This window comes from Mustela lutreola, chromosome 4 (assembly GCF_030435805.1).
Source record: "Mustela lutreola isolate mMusLut2 chromosome 4, mMusLut2.pri, whole genome shotgun sequence".
NCBI classification, from domain to species: Eukaryota; Metazoa; Chordata; class Mammalia; order Carnivora; family Mustelidae; genus Mustela; species Mustela lutreola.
In genome coordinates, this window is record NC_081293.1 from 120,958,637 (window position 1) to 120,982,399 (window position 23,763).

Here is a 23,763-nt window from a genome sequence, read left to right on the forward strand (position 1 = left end):
ACAAACCTCCTAACCAAGGCCTACAAAGCTCTCCATATACGAATATACGATCTGGCTCCTGTCTACCTCTGAACCTCATCTTCTACTGCTCTTCAGACCTTCCTCTAGACATCAGACCTCTTCGTCACTTTCTTTCACCAAGCAGGGGCCACTCCATGTCTTTTATTTGCATATCCCTCACCGTGGAACCTGTTTTTTTTGTTTTTTGGGTTTTTTTTTCACCCTTGTTATGTTTTCTGTCTCTATTCAAATGTGATCTTTAGGAAGATGTCTTCCCTGATCATAGATCTAAAACCTCATGTTATTCTTCTGAATTATCTCCCTATTCTTTTATTTTCATTCCTAAAACAACTGTTTTGTGTGTCTTTTTTTTTTTTAAGAATTCCTTTACTTGTTTACTGCCTTAATTATTCACTGCTATGTTCTTAGTGCTTAGAAAAGTACCTGACATGTAACATCTGTTCAGTAAATACGTGCAGGTTAAATTAATTAACAAATACTATAACTTCAAGAATGGCCAAGTTTTACATTCTTACATTAACGGTTTGTTGTCTTGCTGCAAGGAATTTCCATAAATATCAACAAGCAGAAAATGAATTAACTCCTTGAATTATATATTTGAAAACCGGGAAGACAGAACATACAAATACAGCAAAAACATTAGTATAGGGGCGCCTAGGTGGCTCAGTGGGTTAAAGCCTCTGCCTTTGGCTCAGGTAATGATCCCAGGGTCCTGGGATGGAGCCCTGCATCTGACTCTTTGCTCAGCGGGGAGCCTGCTTTCTCCTCTCTCTCTCTCTCTGCCTGCCTCTCTGCCTACTTGTGATATCTCTCTGTCAAATAAATAAATAAAATCTTAAAAAAAAAAACCACTAGTATATCTATCATTATAAATATTTTAGCTATATCATCCTGATATTTTATTTTTATTTTATTTTATTTTATTTGACAGACAGAGATCACAAGTAGGCAGAGAGGCACGCAGAGAGAAGGGGAAGCAGGCTCCCCACTGAGCAGAGAACCCGATGCGGGGTTCGAACCCAGGACCCTGGGATCATGACCTGAGCCAAAGGCAAAGGCTTTAACCCACCCAGGCACCCCTTATCCTGATATTTTAAAGAATGTGAATAAAGTACTTGTCATGGCAAAGCAAAATAAAAAATCTGTGGTAAAGAGCATGAGTTAGACGCAGTTCATTAATAGTTATCACCACACCTGGTACTTAACATTCCATTAATTTTTAGGTAACAGGAAGATATACAGATTGTTCTGAAGATGAAATTAGAAATCTATACTCATTTCTTAGTATAGTGGCATATAGAAAGCCTTCAAAAATATTAACTGTTATTTATTATCTTTAATAAAGATGTTTTAAATTGGGGGTATATAACACACCATTATCTAGAAGTAGATTAACTAATAAATATTTTCCAAATAAAATGTCTACTTAAAAACGAGAAAGCAGGGCGCCTGGGTGGCTCAGTGGGTTAGGCCACTGCCTTCGGCTCAGGTCATGATCTCAGGGTCCTGGGATCGAGTCCCGCATCGGGCTCTCTGCTCGGCGGGGAGCCTGCTTCCTCCTCTCTCTCTCTGCCTGCCTCTCTGCCTATTTGTGGTCTCTGTCTGTCAAATAAAATAAATAAAATCTTAAAAAAAAAAAAAAAAAAGACGAGAAAGCAGACATTACATTAGATATACACTTTAACTTAAGAATTTGGCCATTGTAAAATAAAACCCCCTTTCTCACAAGTACATAAAATCCATATAAGAAATTCCCATGGAATAATCAGGCTTTAGCATTTTTAGTGTTTTTTTTTTAATGTACTGCATTCTTTATCATAAGAATATAAATATGTTAATTTAAATTGAAACATTAGTAGAATATGCTTAAAATGTACTATTCCACTTTCTGCCCTGCATAAGATCCAACTCTTTCATAACTATCAGTATATCTTCACATCACGAGTATTACCTAAAATACTCATGATGAGATAAATATAATTTTGTCTTCCTAATTTTAACAAGATATTGTTTTGATTTTTTCCTGTCTTCTTTAAAACTCATTGATCCATTGTACATTTTCTTCTCACAAAGTATACAAAATTGGTTACAATAAATGTATACATAACAATAGGTAAAATACATTTAAGCAGCATGAAGGAGGAAGAAGAAATGACAGAGGGCCCCCTCCCTTTAGTAATGCTTCCTGGGAGAGCCTTGGCGGTAACTTGGTCACATGGGAAACTGCGCTGAAAGGGTCCCTGGGACACATGGCCTCTTAGGCTCTATGTGCCCAGCTAAATACTGGGGATTTTATAACTAAGGAGAAAGTGGGGAATGGATTTGGGGGAACAGTAGCAAACTCTGTGATAAAGGCGATTTACACCTCTGTGGAAAATATTTAAGTCTTTTTTCCCTTTGTACTAACTATTCACAATTGTTCACAACTTTGAGGAAAATACTTAGCATGTAACGTTGCACTGTCCTTTCAATATAATGCTACTATCACTAGGTGAGTTATAGAATTATATCAATACTTGCTTTAAGTACGTATTGTAATAAGACTAGTTTGTTATCTCCCCACACTGTTGCTACAAGGAAAATAGGTTCTTTAAGGATATCCATCTAAAAACAGATGGAACAGATCTAGAGCAGTGTTTTGCTCCCAGACAATCAGGCTGGCAGGAACTGAACAAGAACGTGGGATCCAGCCAGCCAGCTGGTTGGGATAAAGGCCAAAAAGAGGTTACACCTAGGGTCAAACTCAAAAACTTAAGTAGAATATAGCAGAAATGGAGATGGGAGGCAGAACCATTTCAGGAAGACAGAACATCCCTAACAAAGTTATCAAGGCAAGAGACAAAGGAACAAATGAAAAGAAACAATGAAACAAATCACTGTTATTTCAAGCAGCTAACATGGTATTTCTTTCTCTGAAGCCCAGTTAGCAAAGAGGGAAGAGGTATTCAGTGAGCTCTGAGGTCACTAAGAGGCTTGGGGTCTGTATTCTGGCAAATGGAGAGCCAAATAATGACTGGAGGCGTGGCCTGCTTGTTTCATATGTGTCTTTTCTGTAGATCATGGAAACAACACAGACCATGACGGTTTCGAGGAGAACCAAAGTGGATTTAGCAGTTTAGGACACTAAATCATTCAAGGAACATAACAAGGGCTTCACCCAGGGAAAGAGGTTAAAAAAAGAAGAGGAATGATGATTTTCAAAGCATAAATCGGCGCCCAAATCAGAGGACCCAGCCGTCTGGTCTGAGAAGGGAGAGAAGGATGGGATGGATCACTGCTCTCACTCGAGTTTCCGTCCTTTTCAGATAGTGCTGCCACAACTGGAATACAAAACAAAAGCTATTAGAGGCAAATCAGTTTAAAGGGAAACCACATGACCTGGGTTTGGAAGAAATTATTTGAAATACCTATTGGACATCCGGGCAGAGAGAGGCATATGGGTTTTCTGAGTAAAACCCAGGAGAGAATTTTGGACTCTAGATACACTAAACTCGAAGCATAACACTGTAAGAAAGTTCCAAAAAATTCAATTGACTTAAATGCATGTAACTTTATTGTGAAGCTAATAAAAAGTTTTTTTTTTCAGTTTGTCTTTAAGAAAAAAATCCACAAAACTCAGCCTCATGCAACTGTATACTTTTAACTACATGCTAAAAAGATAAAACTTCAAATGAGACCACATAACAACCCTGCCTCTTCCCCATCAGAACCATTCGTGAAAGAAAGATGCTACAGTTTCCAGACAGGATCATTGGACTAAGGTGGGCTTTTTATTATGTTTTTAGACTTGTATATATCCTGAGAACGCTCATGATATTCCAAGGTACATAGAGACAGTGTTTAAAGATTCAAACTGATGCGGGCACCTGGGTTGCTCAGTGGGTTAAAGCCTCTGCCTTCAGCTCAGGTCATGATCCCAGGGTCCTGGAATCGAGCCCCGCATCGGGCTCTCTGCTCAGTGGGGAGCCTGCTTCCTCCTCTCTCTCTCTGCCTGCCTCTCTGCCTACTTGTGATCTGTCAAATAAATAAATAAAAATCTTAAAAAAAAAAAAGATTCAAACTGATGGATGTAGGTGGCTGAGTAATATACAGATCATGTGTTTAATATCAGGAACTGTAAGTACTCTTTAATAAGCTTTAATCCCAACGTGTAACCCCGTATTTGGGAAACTTAGAGCTACAGTTTCAAAGTCACAGGTTGCACAATCACAGTTGAGGAATTGTAAGCAATTCTAGTCTTCAGCAGATCCACTGTTCTGAAGCTGCTTTGAAAACCAGAATTGTCTCTGGGTCAGGAGCTCTTGCAGATTGCTGAATCGGTTAGCTCTAGCAGGTTTATTTCCCCACAGGTTGGGAAGGCTGGTCCTAACATTGTTCCATTTTGCAAGACAATTAATCCTCCAACTTGTCCTTAGAAGGCTCCTTCCCAGTCAGGGATGGAGTCGGATCACAAACTACAGAGGGGAAGGAAGCCAAATGACATCCCCTTGGTTCGCTCCTTATGGAGGAGTCTGCTAGATCTCTACCTGGGATTGGCTTTCTCTGCCTGACCTTTGTCCACATCCCTTTAGGCTATGAAGTAAACTGGACCTCACTTTTGCTTGAGCAACATTTTAAGTTTGTTTTTTTTTTTTTTAACTATTCTTGTATAATTCTTTTTAAGTACTACTGTTCTTTTGAGGTTTTAACTCTTACATACTTTATACTTATGATCTCAGTTTATAAAAATAAGTAAATAATAAAACCAAGGTGTTGAATTAAAAAACGGAGTAGATTTTGTTTCCAGGACTAGTTCTGCCTCTAGCTGTGTGACCATGGACAAGTCATTTGTCTCATCCACTTTTCTTTTTTTTTTTTCTTCTGTAAATCAAGTAGGTGATTTTTAGCATGTCTTTGAAACTTTCAAAACCTCTGATTTCATATAATATAATGCAAAAAATAAATAGGTAAATCACATTTTTTTCTGGGACTGAAGTGGCCCTACATAAAAGATTATAATAATGGCCTTTGAAGGTGTTTCCCTCTTTCATAAAACACCCTCGAGTATCTGCAATAAAGGGCAGGCACCATTACTTTTTTTTCTTTGCTTCAGAATAAATTCTGGGATCGTCTCCCCCTTTATGGGCCCCCTTTGAATTCTTACCATGCTATACGTTTTTCTAAATTTCATACTATTTCTATCTCACAAGCTTGTTGCTTTCCTTTGTCAATAAGCTATATCCCTTTGTCCCGCCAAAGATAAAGAATCCTCCCCTTCTAAACTAGCCCCCTCACCTTCCTAACCTTCAATTCCACAGTAATTAATATTACAAGCAACTCATACTTTAGCTAGTCATATTTGAAGGTGAGGAGGCCATGGTCCTTTAGTTGATGCCTCACAGAACTCTGGGCCAGGCGTACTTGAAAAACAGTTTGACCTCTGAATAGCTTCTTGTTCATATCCTGCACAGATGATGGCAATGTTTTCTTGTTTAAATAAGAGTTTCCCTGTTTCCCCTACTTTTCAGGAAAATAATTAAATTAAATGTTCATTCAACAGAATGGAAGGAAAGGGTCAAGCAGATTTAATATTAAAAATATGCCCAAGTGTGTTCTTATTACAAATTATTTGAAAACTTCCTTTTCTCTAGAATGGATAGAGTTATAAAACTTGCCTATGTAACAATGTAATGATGATTAAATGACATAAAACAGAGCCTGGCAAAAAGAAATCACTGAATAAGCATTATGTATTATTATTATTATTAGATCATCTTCAAATATAATTAAAAACTTACAATGATGGAACATTTATCAGTCTTGCACTAGCAAAAAAAAAAACCTTTATAATTTCATCTTTAAAAAAATGCTAGTGTCTCACCATTTGAGAAGTTATGTTATTCTCTTGATAATAAATGTATAAACCTCTCTCAATCTACTAAAAGTGTCATAAGTTTCTTGGGAATGCGAGGAAGAAGGAGCAGGATTTAAAAGATTAGGAAACTGGATTGAACAAAGGAAGGGGAAGATGAAAGAAAGTAACTCTAAACTTAAACAATTAGTAATGCAATGATGGAAGTGTTCAAAAAATAGGAAGATAATATTCACATTGCCAGGATTTAAAACTACAACAATATAGAGGATTAAGGAAAAATGAGCCAAAAAGCTCAACCAAATCTTGCTGTATGTTCCAGAAGCTCTTTGCACTTCTCAGTTACCACTTCCACGTTCTTGTTTTGTGCTTGTCTCCCACACTTGTCTGTATTTATAATGAGGGTAGGGACCAAGTTTTATTTATTCACTATCACATTTCCAGTACCTAGCACAATCATAGTAAATGATTAATAACTATTTGCTCACATAAAACAAAAATGTATGACAAAAGCTGGTAGAAACCACCTTCCCAACACTACCATGAAAAGAATTTGAAAGAAGGGGGTGGGATTATGGACATTGGGGAGGGTATGTGCTTTGGTGAGTGCTGTGAAGTGTGTAAACCTGGTGATTCACAGACCTGTACCCCTGGGGATAAAAATATATGTTTATAAAAAATAAAAAATTAAAAAAAAAGAATTTGAAGATATTACTATTTCAGTAGTGAATAAAATTGAGAGATTGTATATATCATTATATTTTGGAATTGAACAGAGAGGGGGAAAAAAGAAACTTGTAAGCAGATAATTATTGATAATTACTAACACATCCATGTAACAAATATTTACCATGTAGGGCTTAACCAGTACTAAAGAGAAAATGTGCGAAGAACCTAGACGTAGCCCATGTTCTCATGGAACTTACTCTCTGACAGGATAGATAGATAGATAGATAGATAGATAGATAGATATTTGATTAACTGAGGTAAATTTTCTGAAATAGAAGTGTATCATACTTTCAAATATGCAGTGTGTAACTGGGTCAGGAGAGTGGGTGGGGGGACAATTGGTGACATTTAAGCTGAAGGATGAAATAGGCATTAGTCAGCTTGGGGAAGAGGTAATTCCAGGCAGAAAGAACAGCAGATGCAAAGACTTCGAGGAAGGAAAGATCCTAACCTTGTTTTAGGATGGAAAAAGTCTGAAATAGCATAAGTGTAGTGGGCAAAAGGAAGAGAGGTGATGCATGCGTTGAACTGTTGAATAGTCAAGGATAGTCAATATGGCTATCAGCAGGCCAATGGGAAATCACTGAGGGCTTTTAAGCACTAGAATGACATAGCTCTATTTTAAAACATGTACTTTAGAAACTGAATAGAAGATGGTTTGGAGTATATATGAAGAATTGCTTTGATATTATTGTAGTAATAAAGGCAAAGGAGAACTGTGGCTTGGGTCAGGGAAGAGCCACTGGAGATGAAGACATGTGAATGCTGTAGCGTTTATGCAGGAAATAAAATCGTTCTCTTGGAATGTGTTTGGATATAGACAGGGAGAAATGGGTAAAAGGTAAATAGTTAAAAACTAACTTTCTGGATTCTGGTTTGGGTAAACCAGAATAACGTGCTTTTTATAGAGTAAAATATTGAAGGGAGGGAAGGGATTGATGTTTAGTTTTGGATACATTTGGTTCAGACAGTGACAGCACATCCAAGGAGTGATCTCAAGGAGATGGTTAAGGTCTTGCCTTTGTAACTCCATCTGGTGCTTTAGTTCTTTCTGTTTAGCTGCTGTGCCAAAGTTCCGGCCAAGTTCACCTGTAAGTTTTGGCAATGGAAAGATGCTGAAGCCCTTGAAGCTGAGAAGAGTGTTATAATGCGTTAGAGAAGGACATTCATACAGAGAAAGCTTTGTTTTTCCCTGTTACTTTGAATCACAGTTAAGATATAATTGATGAAGGCAGCAAATAAAAAAGGGACGGAGAAAATGAAAGAATAAAAACGGAATATTGACTGTGAATGCCAATGATCTATGCTCAGACTCTATGTTTATTTATTTTAGGATGAGTCATTACACTTGGTGATTATGAGTGGATCTGGGAAATGCAGATAGTTATGACTAAAAAGGAAAGAGGGTAATAAAGAATAAGGCTTTAGATCTTTTTGTTGACTTTACTTTTGGGTCATGTAAAGACCCCCAGAAAACTTCCCCACAGCTCCTTCTTTTCCTTTCCTTTCCCCCTTTTCATTTTCTTTTCTTTTATAAACTTTACTCATCTTTTTCCTCCTTAGCACTCCCATTTCCAAATGGAACTTTCAGCCGATGAGGGGATATTGTGAGGGCTAGTAACACATGAAAATATTAAAAATTTTTGTTCTTTTTTTTTTTTTTTTAGTTTTGAGTGGGTGAAGTAGTATCACCTTCATATTTTTGTGTCATAAACTTTGTTTTTATGTTAACAATATTCTTTTAAATCTTTTTTTTTTTTTAGATTTTATTTACTTATTAAACAGAGAATGAGAGAGTACAGGCAGGGGGAGCAGTAGAGGGAGAGGGAGAAGCAGAGTCCCTGCTGAGCACAGAGATGGAGGCGGGGCTCCATCCCAGGACCCTGGGATCATGATCCAAGCTGAAGGCAGATGCTTACCCATCTAAACCACCAGGCACCTGTTATGTTAATAATATTATATGAGAGTTCAAGTAGATGGAATAAGTCAGGGAAAAATATGGCTCAACTTTTCCTAAGTGCCAGAATTTTACTCAAATTGAGTATAGAAAAGCAAAATTTTCCAAAGGAAAGATTGATGGGAGATTTTTCTTTAGAAAAGAAAAATCATTGTAGATTATGAAAGACAATAGAAATCTCAAACTATATAGTTACCACTGACTCCTATTCGGAAAATAAACACATTAATCAAGTTTTTCTAGACATTATTTAGCAGATCTGTTGTGCTAAGTGTGTTGTCTACATAGTTTTAAGGGGATTCTGTAGTATAGCAGATTTGAAGAATACGCCATACCATGCTCTCTCATGAAGCTTCAAAATACTTATGATCATCAAAAGGTCCTTGAGAACTCTGCAACAAAGTATCCCAACATCTCTAAAAGTTATGCAAGCCCCATTTTGTCTCCATTACAGCTTTAAAGTGTCCTGGAAAGCAGTATTCCAAGAGACCAGTTTGGGTAAAGCTTACCTAAGTCATTGAAGATTTTAAGAAATATCCAGAGTAAGAGCTTCCATGAGTTCATGAATGAGAAGGTTCTGCTTAGTACATAAACTACCTGACTGAAACATCAATCTTATTTCCCTAAATTCTTACTCTCTTAACTGGAAGGACTCATTAAACAACCAAAGCGAACCTTTTCCTCTCTCCTCTAAAGATCCTTAATCACTTTTATAATTCCATAGTTTCAAATTTTCATTATTTTTCTTTTATAGACTATAAAGTCTGTTTTAGGGTATAGTCCTATCTTCTAAACTATCGCTACATTTGAATTTTAGCCACTTTAAAAAAATCAGAGTCCTGAAAACTGGACAATATCTTTGTAAAGCTTCAAAAAGGAGGGAGGAGTCAAGATGGCGGAGAAGTAGCAGGCTGAGACTATTTCAACTAGCAGGAGATCAGCTAGATAGCTTATCTAAAGATCGCAAACACCTGCAAATCCATCAGCAGATCGAAGAGAAGAAGAACAGCAATTCTGGAAACAGAAAAACAACCACTTTCTGAAAGGTAGGACCGGCGGAGAAATGAATCCAAAGCGACGGGAAGATAGACCCCGGGGGGAGGGGCCGGCTCCTGGCAAGTGGCGGAGCAACGGAGCACAAAATCAGGACTTTTAAAAGTCTGTTCCGCTGAGGGACATCGCTCCAGAGGCTAAACCGGGCTGAAGCTCACGCGGGGTCAGCCTGTCCTCAGGTCCCGCAGGGTCACAGAAGGATCGGGGGTGTCTGAGTGTCGAGCTGCGGGTATTGGAACGGGAAAGCCGGCTACAAAGACAGAGCTGACAGTAAGCTCACAGCTCGGTGTTACCTTGAACCCGTCGCAGGCTCGATGAGCTCGGAGCGCAGCTGGAGGTCAGGCAGACGGGAGTAACTGGGTGCTGTTCTCTGAGGGTGCACAGAGGAGTGGGGCCCCGGGCTCACCGCTCCTCCGGGCCAGAGACCAGGAGGCCACCATTTGTATTCCCGTCCTCCGGAACTCTACGGAAAGCGCTCAGGGAACAAAAGCTCCTGAAAGCAAACCCGAGCGGATTACTCAGCCTGGCCCCTGGTAAGGGCGGTGCAATTCCGCCTGGGGCAAAGACACTTGAGAATCACTACACCAGGCCCCTCCCCCAAAAGATCAACAAGAAATCCAGCCAAGACCAAGTTCACCTACCAAGGAGTGCGGTTTCAATACCAAGGAGAGCAGCAGAACTCCAGAGGAGGAGAAAGTAAAGCAAGGAACTCATGGCTTTCTCCCTGTGATTTTTTTATTCTTGCAGTTAATTTAATTTTTTTCTTTTTCATTTTTTTTCTCTTCTTCTGCTAAAATTTTTTAAAATTTTACCCTTTTCTTTTTTAATGTTTTTTAACTAGTTTATCTAATATATATATTTTTTCTTTTTTCTATTTTTCTTTATTCATTTTCTTTTTTTAAATTCTTTTCTTTTTTTTTTCTTTTTCTTTTTTTTTTCTTTCTTTCTGTTTGAACCTCTTTTTATCCCAATTCTCCCCGCTCACGATTTGGGATCTCTTCTGATTTGGTTAAAGCATATTTTTCTGGGGTTGTTGCCACCCTTTTAGTATTTTACTTGCTTCTTCATATACTCTTATCTGGACAAAATGACAAGGCGGAAAAATTCAACACAAAAAAAAGAACAAGAGGCAGTACCGAAGGCTAGGGACCTAATCAATACAGACATTGGTAATATGTCAGTTCTAGAGTTCAGAATGACAATTCTCAAGGTTCTAGCCGGGCTCGAAAAAGGCATGGAAGATATTAGAGAAACCCTCTCGGGAGATATAAAAGCCCTTTCTGGAGAAATAAAAGAACTAAAATCTAACCAAGTTGAAATCAAAAAAGCTATTAATGAGGTGCAATCAAAAATGGAGGCTCTCACTGCTAGGATAAATGAGGCAGAAGAAAGAATTAGTGATATAGAAGACCAAATGACAGAGAATAAAGAAGCTGAGCAAAAGAGAGATAAACAACTACTGAACCACGAGGGGAGAATTCGAGAGATAAGTGACACCATAAGACAAAGCAACATTAGAATAATTGGGATTGCAGAAGAACAAGAAAGAAAGAGGGGAGCAGAAGGTATACTGGAGAGAATTATTGGGGAGAATTTCCCCAATATGGCAAAGGGAACGAGCATAAAAATTCAGGAGGTTCAGAGAATGCCCTCAAAATCAATAAGAATAGGCCCAAACCCCATCACCTAATAGTAAAATTTACAAGTCTCAGTGACAGAAAATCCTGAAAGCAGCCCGGGAAAAGAAGTCTGTAACATACAATGGTAAAAATATTAGATTGGCAGCTGACTTATCCACAGAGACCTGGCAGGCCAGAAAGAGCTGGCATGATATTTTCAGAGCACTAAACAAGGAAAACATGCAGCCAAGAATACTATATCCAGCTAGGCTATCATTGAAAATAGAAGGAGAGATTAAAAGCTTCCAGGACAAACAAAAACTGAAAGAATTTGTAAACACCAAACCAGCTCTATAGGAAATATTGAAAGGGGTCCTCTAAGCAAAGAGAGAGCCTACAAGTGGTAGATCAGTAAGGAACAGAGACAATATACAGTAACAGTCACCTTACAGGCAATACAATGGCACTAAATTCATATCTCTTAATAGTTACCCTGAGTGTTAATGGGCTAAATGCCCCAATCAAAAGACACAGGGTATCAGAATGGATAAAAAAACAAAACCCATCTATATGTTGCCTCAAAGAAACTCATTTTAAGCCCGAAGACACCTCCAGATTTAAAGTGAGGGGGTGGAAAAGAATTTACCATGCTAATGGCCATCAGAAGAAAGCAGGAGTGGTAATCTTTATACCAGATCAATTAGATTTTAAGCCAAAGACTATAATAAGAGATGAGGAAGGACACTATATCATACTCAAAGGGTCTGTCCAACAAGAAGATCTAACAATTTTAAATATCTATGCCCCCAATGTGGGAGCAGTCAGCTATATAAACCAATTAATAACAAAATCAAAGAAACACATCAACAATAATACAATAATAGTAGGGGACTTTAACACTCCCCTCACTGAAATGGACAGATCATCCAAGCAAAAGATCAGCAAGGAAATAAAGGCCTTAAAAGAAACACTGGACCAGATGGACATCACAGATATATTCAGAACATTTCATCCCAAAGCAACAGAATACACATTCTTCTCTAGTGCACATGGAACATTCTCCACAATAGTTCACATCCTCGGTCCTAAATCAGGACTCAACCGGTATCAAAAGATTGGGATCATTCCCTGCATATTTTCAGACCACAATGCTCTGAAGCAAGAGGAAGTTTGGAAAGAACCCAAATACATGGAGACTAAACAGCATCCTTCTAAAGAATGAATGGGTCAACCGGGAAATTAAAGAAGAATTGAAAAAAATCATGGAAACAAATGATAATGAAAATACAACAGTTCAAAATCTGTGGGACACAACAAAGGCAGTCCTGAGAGGAAAATATATAGCGGTACAAGCTTTCTCAAGAAACAAGAAAGGTCTCAGGTACACAACCTAACCCTACACCTAAAGGAGCTGGAGAAAGAACAAGAAAGAAACCCTAAGCCCAGCAGGAGAAGAGAAATCATAAAGATCAGAGGAGAAATCAATGAAATAGAAATCAAAAAAACAATAGAGCAAATCAACGAAACTAGGAGCTGGTTCTTTGAAAAAATTAATAAAATTGATAAGCCCCTGGCCCGACTTATCAAAAAGAAAAGAGAAAGGACCCAAAAAAATAAAATCATGAATGAAAGAGGAGAGATTACAACTAACACCAAAAAAATACAAACCATTATAAGAACATACTATGAGCAACTCTCCGCCAACAAATTTGACAATCTGGAAGAAATGGATGCATTCCTAGAAACATATAAACTACCACAACTGAACCAGGAAGAAATAGAAAGCCTGAACAGACCCATAACCAGTAAGGAGATTGAAACAGTCATTAAAAATCTCCAAACAAACGAAAGCCCAGGGCCAGATGGCTTCCTGGGGGAATTCTACCAAACATTTAAAGAAGAACTAATTCCTATTCTCCTGAAACTGTTCCAAAAAATAGAAATGGAAGGAAAACTTCCAAACTCATTTTATGAGGCCAGCATCACCTTGATCCTAAAACCAGACAAGGATCCCATCAAAAAAGAGAGCTATAGACCAATATCCTTATGAACACAGATGCGAAAATTCTCACCAAAATACTAGCCAATAGGATTCAACAGTACATTAAAAGGATTATTCACCACGACCAAGTGGGATTTATTCCAGGGCTGCAAGGTTCGTTCAACATCCGTAAATCAGTCAATGTGATACAACACATCAATAAAAGAAAAAACAAGAACCATATAATACTCTCAATAGATGCTGAAAAAGCATTTGACAAAGTACAGCATCGCTTCCTGATCAAAACTCTTCAAAGTGTAGGGATAGAGGGCACATACCTCAATATCATCAAAGCCATCTATGAAAAACCCACCACAAATATCATTATCAATGGAGAAAAACTAAAAGCTTTTTCGCTAAGGTCAGGAACACAGCAGGGATGTCCATTATCACCACTGCTCTTCAACATAGTAGTAGAAGTCCTAGCCTCAGCAATCAGACAACAAAAGGAAATTAAAGGCATCCAAATCGGCAAAGAAGAAGTCAAATTATCATTCTTTGCAGATGATATGATACTATATGTGGAAAACCCAAAAGGCTCCACTCCAAAATTCCTAGAACTTGTACAGGAATTCAGTAAAGTGTCAGGATATAAAATCAATGCACAGAAATCAGTTGCATTTCTCTACACCAACAACAAGACAGAAGAAAGAGAAATTAAGGAGTCAATCCCATTTACAATTGCACCCCAAACCATAAGATACCTAGGAATAAACCTAACCAAAGAGACACAGAATCTATACTCAGAAAACTATAAAGTACTCATGAAAGAAATTGAGGAAGACACAAAGAAATGGAAAAATGTTCCATGCTCCTGGATTGGAAGAATAAATATTGTGAAAATGTCTATGCTACCTAAAGCAATCTACACATTTAATGCAATTCCTATCAAAGTACCATCCATCTTTTTCAAAGAAATGGAACAAATAATTCTAAAATTTATACGGAACCAGAAAAGACCTCGAATAGCCAAAGGGATATTGAAAAAGAAAGCCAACGTTGGTGGCATCACAATTCCGGACTTCAAGCTCTATTACAAAGCTGTCATCATCAAGACAGCATGGTACTGGCACAAAAACAGACACATAGATCAATGGAACAGAATAAAGAGCCCAGAAATAGACCCTCAACTCTGTGGTCAACTAATCTTCGACAAAGCAGGAAAGAATGTCCAATGGAAAAAAGACAGCCTCTTCAATAAATGGTGTTGGGAAAATTGGACAGCCACATGCAGAAAAATGAAATTGGACCATTTCCTTACACCACACACAGTAATAGACTCAAAATGGATGAAGGACCTCAATGTGAGAAAGCAATCCATCAAAATCCTTGAGGAGAACACAGGCAGCAACCTCTTCGACCTCAGCCGCAGCAACATCTTCCTAGGAACATCACCAAAGCCAAGGGAAGCAAGGGCAAAAGTGAACTATTGGGATTTCATCAAGATCAAAAGCTTTTGCACAGCAAAGGAAACAGTGAACAAAATCAAAAGACAACTGACAGAATGGGAGAAGATATTTGCAAATGACATATCAGATAAAGGACTAGTGTCCAGAATCTATAAAGAACTTAGCAAACTCAACACCCAAAGAACAAATAATCCAATCAAGAAATGGGCAGAGGACATGAACAGACATTTGTGCAAAGAAGACATCCAGATGGCCAACAGACACATGAAAAAGTGCTCCTTATCACTCGGCATCAGGGAAATACAAATCAAAACCACAATGAGATATCACCTCACACCAGTCAGAATGGCTAAATTCAACAAGTCTGGAAATGACAGATGCTGGCAAGGATGCGGAGAAAGGGGAACCCTCCTACGCTGTTGCTGTGAATGCAAGCTGGTGCAACCACTCTGGAAAACAGCATGGAGGTTCCTCAAAATGTTGAAAATAGAACTGCCCTATAACCCAGCAATTGCACTACTGGGTATTTACCCTAAACATACAAACGTAGTGATCCAAAGGGGCACGTGCACCAAATGTTTATAGCAACAATGTCCACAATAGCCAAACTATGGAAAGAACCTAGATGTCTATCAACAGATGAATGGATCAAGAAGATGTGGTATCTATACACAATGGAATACTATGCAGCCATCAAAAGAAATGAAATCTTGCCATTTGCGACAACATGGATGGAACTAGAGCGTATCAGGCTTAGCGAAATAAGTCAAGCAGAGAAAGACAAGTATCATATGATCTCCCTGATATGAGGAAGTGGTGATGCAACATGGGGGCTTAAGTGGGCAGGAGAAGAATCAATGAAACAAGATGGGATTGGGAGGGAGACAAACCATAAGTGACTCTTAATCTCACAAAACAAACTGAGGGTTGCTGGGGGGAGGGGGGTTGGGAGAAGGGGGTTGGGGTTATGGACATTGGGGAGGGTATGTGCTTTGGTGAGTGCTGTGAAGTGTGTAAACCTGGCGATTCACAGACCTGTTCCCCTGGGGATAAAAATATATGTTTATAAAAAATAAAAAATTTAAAAAAATATGAAAATCCATCTGCCTTTTCCTCACTTCATTTAATTGTACTGTGTTCCCCAAGTTGATTTCTCTCCATTAGGAGAAGTCATCAAATGAAAACCTTTTGTTAATTAAGTAACAATATTGTGAAACTTCTTGATATACAGCAGATGGCACATTTGCACATATGTAATAAGTAGACTATTGTTGCCTCAGAATATTTTTGCAATCATTGATACAATCCTTTCCCCCTCAATGTTATGATATCAATGCTCTATGGAAGAAACTCAGATGCAGAAACATTCACGGACATAATCAAAACTGTATAAGGCTGTATGAAGTAAACACCTCCATTCATTAGCAAGCTACAACCTACTTCTCCATTTTTATTTTTAATGACCACATTTACAAATATAAATGTATAAACTTCAGATTTAATAACTCCTCTTTTTTCCAACTGTGTGCTCTGGTGTGTAAAATACAATAGACCATTGAAAAATAGTCTCACTTACTAATTCAAATCTAAATATGAAACCCTAAAATTCTTAATCCTCACTGAGATTTGCCTAATTTTTACAAAAATTGCACATTTCTGTGTAATACTGATAAACCTTCAAAAAGAGGTTGGTTTATAGAATATAATAATTGTAAAATATCCATAGAGTATCATAACAGGTGAACTACTGTGCAAAATAAAGAATATACAAATATTAACAACAAGACATTGCTTATGTCTCCGAGCAGCTCAAACTGGGTGGAGGCAGTTTGCACATTAAAAACAAAACCGAATAGGGATGTCTGGGTGACTCAGTAGTTAAGCTGCTGCCTTCGGCTCAGGCCATGGTCCCAGCGTCCTGGGATAGAGTACCACATTGGGCTCCTTGCTCTGCAGAGAGCCTGTTTCTCTTTCCTCCTCTGCCTGCCACTCTGCCTGCTTATGCGTGCTCTCTCTCTCTCTCTGTGTGATAGATAAATAAATAAAATCTTTAAAAACAAAACAGAATAAAAAACAAAATAAATCTCATGCAGTCATAGGAAGATTCTCATAACAAATGGAAAGGAACCATCAACAAACCCAGCCTAGAGCTGGAGAAGTAATGACTTCTAGATAACAGGTGTTGAGGATGGATTCCCAAGAGAAATTATGTGACATTTAAAGGCTGAGGGTATTAAAGAGAAGCCTGGTATTCACAAGGAATGTTTGAATACAGGCATGACGTTTATTCTTTTTTAAAGATTTTATTTATTTATTTGGGCGTGAGTGGGCACAAGCAGGGTGAGTGGCAGAGGGAGAGGGAGAAGCAAACTCCCCGCTGAGCAAGGAGCCCTTCCTGGGACTGGATCCCAGATCCCTGGGATCATGACCTGAGCCAAAGATAGAGGCTTCACTTACTGAGCCACCCAGGTGTCCCATGGCATGAAGTTTAAAAGTGAAGACATTTATGAAGTGAAATAAAATAGTGAAAATAAAATGACTGGTGTTCAGGAGTATTTGAGAGAAATGAGGACCCAGAGTCAGTTTGGAATTAGCTATTAGGTCAGATTGATAGGTTTTGTTTTGATGCTCTTCTCTATCTTTTTAAAAGCATAAAACAATACATATAATCTGTAATCACACACTCTTTTGAATTATTTCCTTTGCTCAGCATTTTCTGTCTTGCTTAGATGTGCTTCAGGAAATAACATATTCTTCATAGGACTATAAACTTTAACCAAATTACTACAAATATTCTTTTTAAAATTTTTAAAATTACTACAAATATTCTCTTTAAAATTTTGGCTCTCCTAAGCAACACGTGCAATTGAGATATTTGTAAATTTAAGGAACCAGATAGATAGATAGATAGAGACTGTGTAGAATAACACTTTGAATCTGGATTTTAATGAAAGGGTTTCAATTTGGTAAAATGACATAGAAAGCACTTTTAGGGTTGTATAGATTAAGGCTGGTGCCTGTGTCAGAAAATAGTGAAATAGAATAGCAGTGAACTTTCTGGACTAAAACTTTGAGGGAATGCAAACTTAGTTGATTCTATTCAGGACTTCGACAAATGGGGAAATTAAAGCATTATAATTTATAAGAATAAATAAACTATAATAAGAAACCAACAAAAATGTTGTCCAAGTTTTATTTATTAGACCCCATATTTACCTAGCTTGCGCTTTCATGCCTGCTCAAATACCATCTCTTAGAGAACCTTTCCTGGAGTATTCTACTTAAAACAGCAGACTATAGGTTTAGAATGGAATAGAGTTCTTTAAAAAAAAAAGAAGAAGAAGAAGAAGAAAAGAAAATTTAGAAAAATCAACAATATATGTATTTAAAAATTCTTTGATACTGCTACCAGAAATACAGATACCATAACTGAATGAATGCAAATATTCTGCTTAGATAACAATCATTAGGAAGAGAAGATACTATCAAAGATCTAGAGTTAGATGCATTAATCATCAACTGAAATAGGTATCTATGCCAGAAAATTAATAGTGCAACTTTTTTGGGGAAGAGACAATATAACTTGAAATAATCAATAGTGTTATAGAGTTCTGTTTGGTTAGATCAATTGATAATATGTTCTTCCAAGCTTGCTTTCAGTTTGAATTAGGTGAATCTGTTGGATTCACATTTATTCTGAATTTAATGATTATTTTAAAGAGATATAGATTGATTAATTAATTGGATCATTTACAATTGCTTTTGGTTTTTTGTTTGTTTGTTTTTTAAAAGATTTTATTTATTTATTTGACAGAGAGAGAGATCACAAGCAGGCAGAGAGGCAGGCAGAGGGAGAAGAGGAAACAGGCTCTCCACTGAGCAGAGAGCCTGATGCGGGACTCGATCCCAGGACTCTGAGATCATGACCTGAGCCGAAGGCAGCGGCTTAACCCTCTGAGCCACCCAGGCGCCCCTACAATTGCTTTTGTGATACATAGTGGTGATGGTAAAGGAATTCAGATGATCCTTCATGACAATATTTTGCCTATATTAGCAAGGTATATCACAGCACCATTCTAGCAAATACGAAAATTACTAAATAATTGTATATTACAGTGGGAGAAATCAAAGTGCATGGAGATTAATGGTTTAATGAAGACCACTGATAATGCCATGGATAGAAGCTGGAAAAAAATAATGGCTATTTGTCTTAGTTCTAGTATTTCTTGCAACAAAGTATATGTAATTTCTGTTAGTATGATCCTTGTTTTCTGCATTAAGTCCTAGAACAGATTCAAACATGTCTATGTAGATAATTATAATAAGAGAAAGGAAGCATTTTGATAAAATATTTTTATTATTATTAATAATAATAATATAATCATGGTTATAAAAATAGCAACTTTATTAACTACAGAAACTTTATATACAAGTCATAACCACAGTGTTCCCTTTTTGGGTAAGCATTCAGCTATACCACTCTATAGGCAGCTTATCAATTTCCTATTTACACCAAGACAAACAGTCATAACATCCACAGTATTCCATTTTCAGTTTCCTAAAGACAGAAACTTTCTGTGCAAATGGAAATGAACTTACTTAAATTTACACTGTCAAGGTTTGGGGGACCAGAAAATTTTAACTTTTTTGTATTAGTAAATTCTTAGTATGAAACTCAGTTGAACATTGAAGGAGAACTTCTTTTTGAACTTTATTGTGTAAAGTATTTACACATAGACTAAGTTTTTTTATTCAAGTTAACTTTATCATTCAAATGAGTTTGTCTATAAATACGGGATAAAATTAAAAGTGATATGTGGAAACAGTAAATCAATTTAAAGTTTTTTAGTATGAGAGTTTATTAAAATTCTTTACCTCATGATTTCTATATTGCAGTACTAGTATCTCTTTTAAAAAAGAAAGAAAATATTTAAAAAGAACAAAATGCTGACAACAGTTTCTTACTTCTTGACAGTGCTTTTTTTTTCTTTTTTTTCCCCCTAAATGAATGTTGTGGCTATAACATTCACTTTGTATAGTACCATTGGTACCAACAAGAAATATTCACAGGAATAAGTGAAATACAATTTTGCTATCACATGCCATTATTGTTTATTTTTCTTGCCTTCCAGTGTCTCACGTTTCCCATAGTTTGAAACACTTAGATAGCAAGCAAGAGCCTATTAATGCTAGAGACTGACTCAATATAAACCATTTTACTGAGGACCTGCCCACAGCAAATAGGTAAAACTCATTACATATTTTACAATAAAACTAAAGAAGTATACAAAAGGATTATCATCCCTTCTGCACGGCAGAGGCATTATGACAAATATTTTAATTTTATGTTACTATTCCTGGCAGACATAAGAAAATGTCCACAATTACAACAGCACATAACCATTATTCAAACAGCCCAAACAAACAATAACATTGAAAACTTCTAGATTATAAGATTTGTTTGTCCATTACTCAAAATACAATGGATTTTGGATAAGTTGGATTTTTCATTTCTTGTGATTTATTAAGAAAAGAATGACCAGGAAATAGTATTTTTCTCCAGAGAAAAATGACATATTATTCATTGTCATACCACCTAAAATTGCATGGATCTTGTTCATCTTGCTTTTACTGTCAAGTCTACTGATCTCCCCTCATTACAAAGGGAACTTCTCAAAGCTAGGGCTGCTTTGTGCGCCATGTCTGATGTTTTATTGGTGGTATGTTTTAATAAAATGGAAATAAATGGAAAACATTTATAAAATGGAAATGGAATGGAAAACATTGAGTTCAAAATATCTAAAAAGTTAGCTGCATCTTGTATCTATTCCTATTTCTCTTTCCATGGAAATTTAGAGAAAAGACAAGAAAGAAATATCTTAAAATGTGAGTGAGTATTTAGATATATTAGAATTTCATAAATGTTTTACAAATATCATTAGTATATGATTTAATCAAATTTTACCAGTTCAAGAAAAAACCTGAAAAGTTCTTTAATTTGGGGACAATATACCTTTGAAATTTCTAGTGTTTTTATTAAAATGATATATCACATAAGGAAAGAAAAATATAATCAAAGAAGATGACGTGGACTGGCAACTTTTCAGATCTTTCTTTACTTTCACTGTTTCTTGATATCAGAACATGTTTTATTATAATGTGTTCAATTTGTTGGCACAATTTGGATAGATATTCTGGATTCGCATAGTTATTTCTGGATTTCCTCTGCTGTACTCCCTGGACTAAACTTTCAAGTAAATTTAAGAGTGTTTCACTCAAGATTGAACAGTGTCCTATGAAGCGTTGAGCATTGTTTGGATCTCTGGCCTTAACTGATATCATTCAAGAGAAACAAATAAGAGAAATGGGGATACTGGATTGGAATCACTCAAAAAATTATTTTAAAATTTGTACAGGGTGATTTTTTGAAAATTCACAGCCTTACCTATTAGACTTTGTTGTCTCATTTCTTGACAAATACAGGATTTTTAGTTGATCATGCCAAATACAATAACAAATATGATAATTTTGTATTATGAGACAATACAAAATTTGAATGAATATTCCCCTTGGTATTTGAAAGATTTATGTAAAATGAAATAAGATAAAATGAGAAATTTTCATAAAATATTTCATTCTGCAGACTTAACTCCCCTTTAGAAAATAATTGAAGTCCGTTTAGACAAGCTAGTTCCTTTCCTTTCCTTTTACATTTTTTTTCCTTTACTTGAGTGAAGTTTCATTAGGCTAAAAAACTTTTAGGTTGAGATATGTATCCTGATATTTTTCTTCAATATATACTTCAATTCCTAGTTTGATGAAAGTCTATTTACAAATCTTTGGAAACATATGGAAATTTTCCTCTGAAATAATTTTTAAAAATTTAAAGAAGATGAGCTATAAGCCAATCACAGCAGCAAGTCTTAGAATTAACCTACTTAAATACTTTTTTAAGCTTCAGTTAGATAATTATCTAAGAATAATTAAGAAAATACTTCAGGAAAGTAGATCTAAAAATATTTTGCATAAATAAGGGTCCCTAAATTTAAAAGAAAGAAATAATACTAATACACATAACCCTCCTCCCTTTAAGAATTAGAAACTACACAATGACTAGGTTGATAAATACAGTTAAACACAGAGATTAGGTGTTACTTAACTTTGTGGGTCATGACCACACCTTAAATGTCAACCAGTAGAGAGGTCATCTGCAGATTACATATACAGAATGAGTTGGTCATTTCTTTCTTTCTCCTTTCCTTGAAATTTCTACTGATCTTTATAAATTTCTCTTTTTCTCTTAAGGAAAAACTACAGGTACACACTTTCAGAATATTTAGAGGTTATATTAGATAGACCATGATTTGAACTCTAGTGTATGCACATGTGTACCCAGGTCTGCATAGTTGGGCACATGATTTTGTAGAAAGTGTATGGACCAGTATTAGAGGATACACAGTGAAGAGAAATGAATGAAATATAATGTATGGTGTATGAAAGGTAATATAATTTAATATAGAGTTACAAGTTAAGGACAAAGGTATAAATTGTCTTTGTGAGGTTAAAATAATGTTTAACTTATGGTTTATTCATAAACTAACCTTGGAAAGCAGCGTAGAGAGATTAATTGAACTTTTCCATTAAATCTTTTATCATCCAGCAATTATACCTTTGCAGTTTTTAATCCATTCAAGTATCTTCAGGAGATATGTTACTACACTTGCATGTACCTTAATTCACTTCAACATTTACAAAATAACACTGACAAACAAAACAACAGAAAACACCCATAAATATTAATGAGTATCTTAACAAACATGACACTCAAGTAGTTGTCTTAGGATTGCTTTAAGTGACATTTTAATTCCACGTTCTCCGAAATCTTCATGTAAATAGATTTCTATTGATTGGAGCTTCAGACAAAATTCCATCAGCTATGACTGTGGTATCTTATAAGTTAATATAATTTTGTGTATCCATTTTGCATAATACGCTACTCGGACAAAAATGCCAGGACGATTTGGAATGGCACATCCACGACCAGGAACAATGACACCAAGAACCATTCTCATTTTATGTTGTTCACAAACAAGTGGGCCACCGTAATCTCCCTAGGAAGAAGACATACAACAATAAAAACAACAAAAAAGTATTATCTTAGAAAAAAAATTAATAGTTCATTAATATTTCCTATACATATTTAGATCTCAAATATGCACATATACAGAAAAAGAATAGCTGCAACTGAGATATGAAGACATAAATATATGTACTAGGCCATTGGTCATCTTTTTATTCAATTACCCAAGTCAGACTGAGAGAAGTACAGAAGTTCAAAGTGTTCTATCATGTGGAGTATTCCTTTAATAATGACTTATCTAGGGGCACCTGATGGCTCAGTGGGTTAAGCCTCTGCCTTCAGCTCAGGTCATGATCTCAGGGTCCTGGGATTGAGTCCCGCATCGGGCTCTCTGCTTGGCAGGGAGCCTGCTTCCTCCTCTCTTTCTCTCTGCCTGCCTTTCTGCCTACTTGTGATCTTTCTCTGTCAAATAAATAAAAATTTAACAACAACAACAAAAAGAATGACTTCTCTAGGGGCGCCTGGGTGACTCTTGATTTCATCTCAGGTTGTGATCTCAGGGTCATGGGATCAGGCCCCACATCAGTCTCCACACTCAGCATAGAGTCTGCTTGTACCTCTCCCTTTGCTTCTCCCCCTGCTTGCACACACACTCTCTCTCTCTTTCTCAATTTAATTAATTATTTAAAATACATAAAAAAGAATGACTTGTCTTATACAAAATATCCACTCATCTTTTAAAATGTTTTTTCTTTGTTGAATGCAGATACATTAACACAAAATAAAAGATAGCTATTTTTAAGGTAGGCTTTATATTTACTTTTATTTTCCTCTGATGTTCAAAATATGTTCAATATAGACAATTTAGAAAATGCAAAAAATATAAGAACTTTTGTACTCCACCTATAATCATACAGTTTTAATTATTAAATTGCATCAAAATTTCCCTTATTTCGGGACGCCTGGGTGGCTCAGTTGGTTAAGCAGCTGCCTTCAGCTCAGG

At 36.5% G+C, this 23,763-nt stretch overlaps 1 protein-coding gene across 6 annotated transcripts in view; it reads right to left on the reverse strand.

The window, feature by feature from the left end:
- Positions 1-1,714: 1,714 nt before the first annotated feature.
- Positions 1,715-23,763, reverse strand: part of HGF (hepatocyte growth factor) — a 101,173-nt gene continuing 79,124 nt past the window's right edge. For 4 of the 6 annotated variants that reach the window (XM_059170963.1, XM_059170966.1, XM_059170964.1 and 1 more), the window contains one exon: positions 19,019-22,791. In XM_059170963.1, the coding sequence (XP_059026946.1) occupies positions 22,615-22,791 (177 nt within the window). In that variant the 3' untranslated portion in view covers positions 19,019-22,614. Of the gene's footprint in view, positions 3,342-19,018; positions 22,792-23,763 lie in introns of those variants that run through there. The other 2 variants (XR_009352817.1, XM_059170965.1) reach the window with 2 other exon arrangements.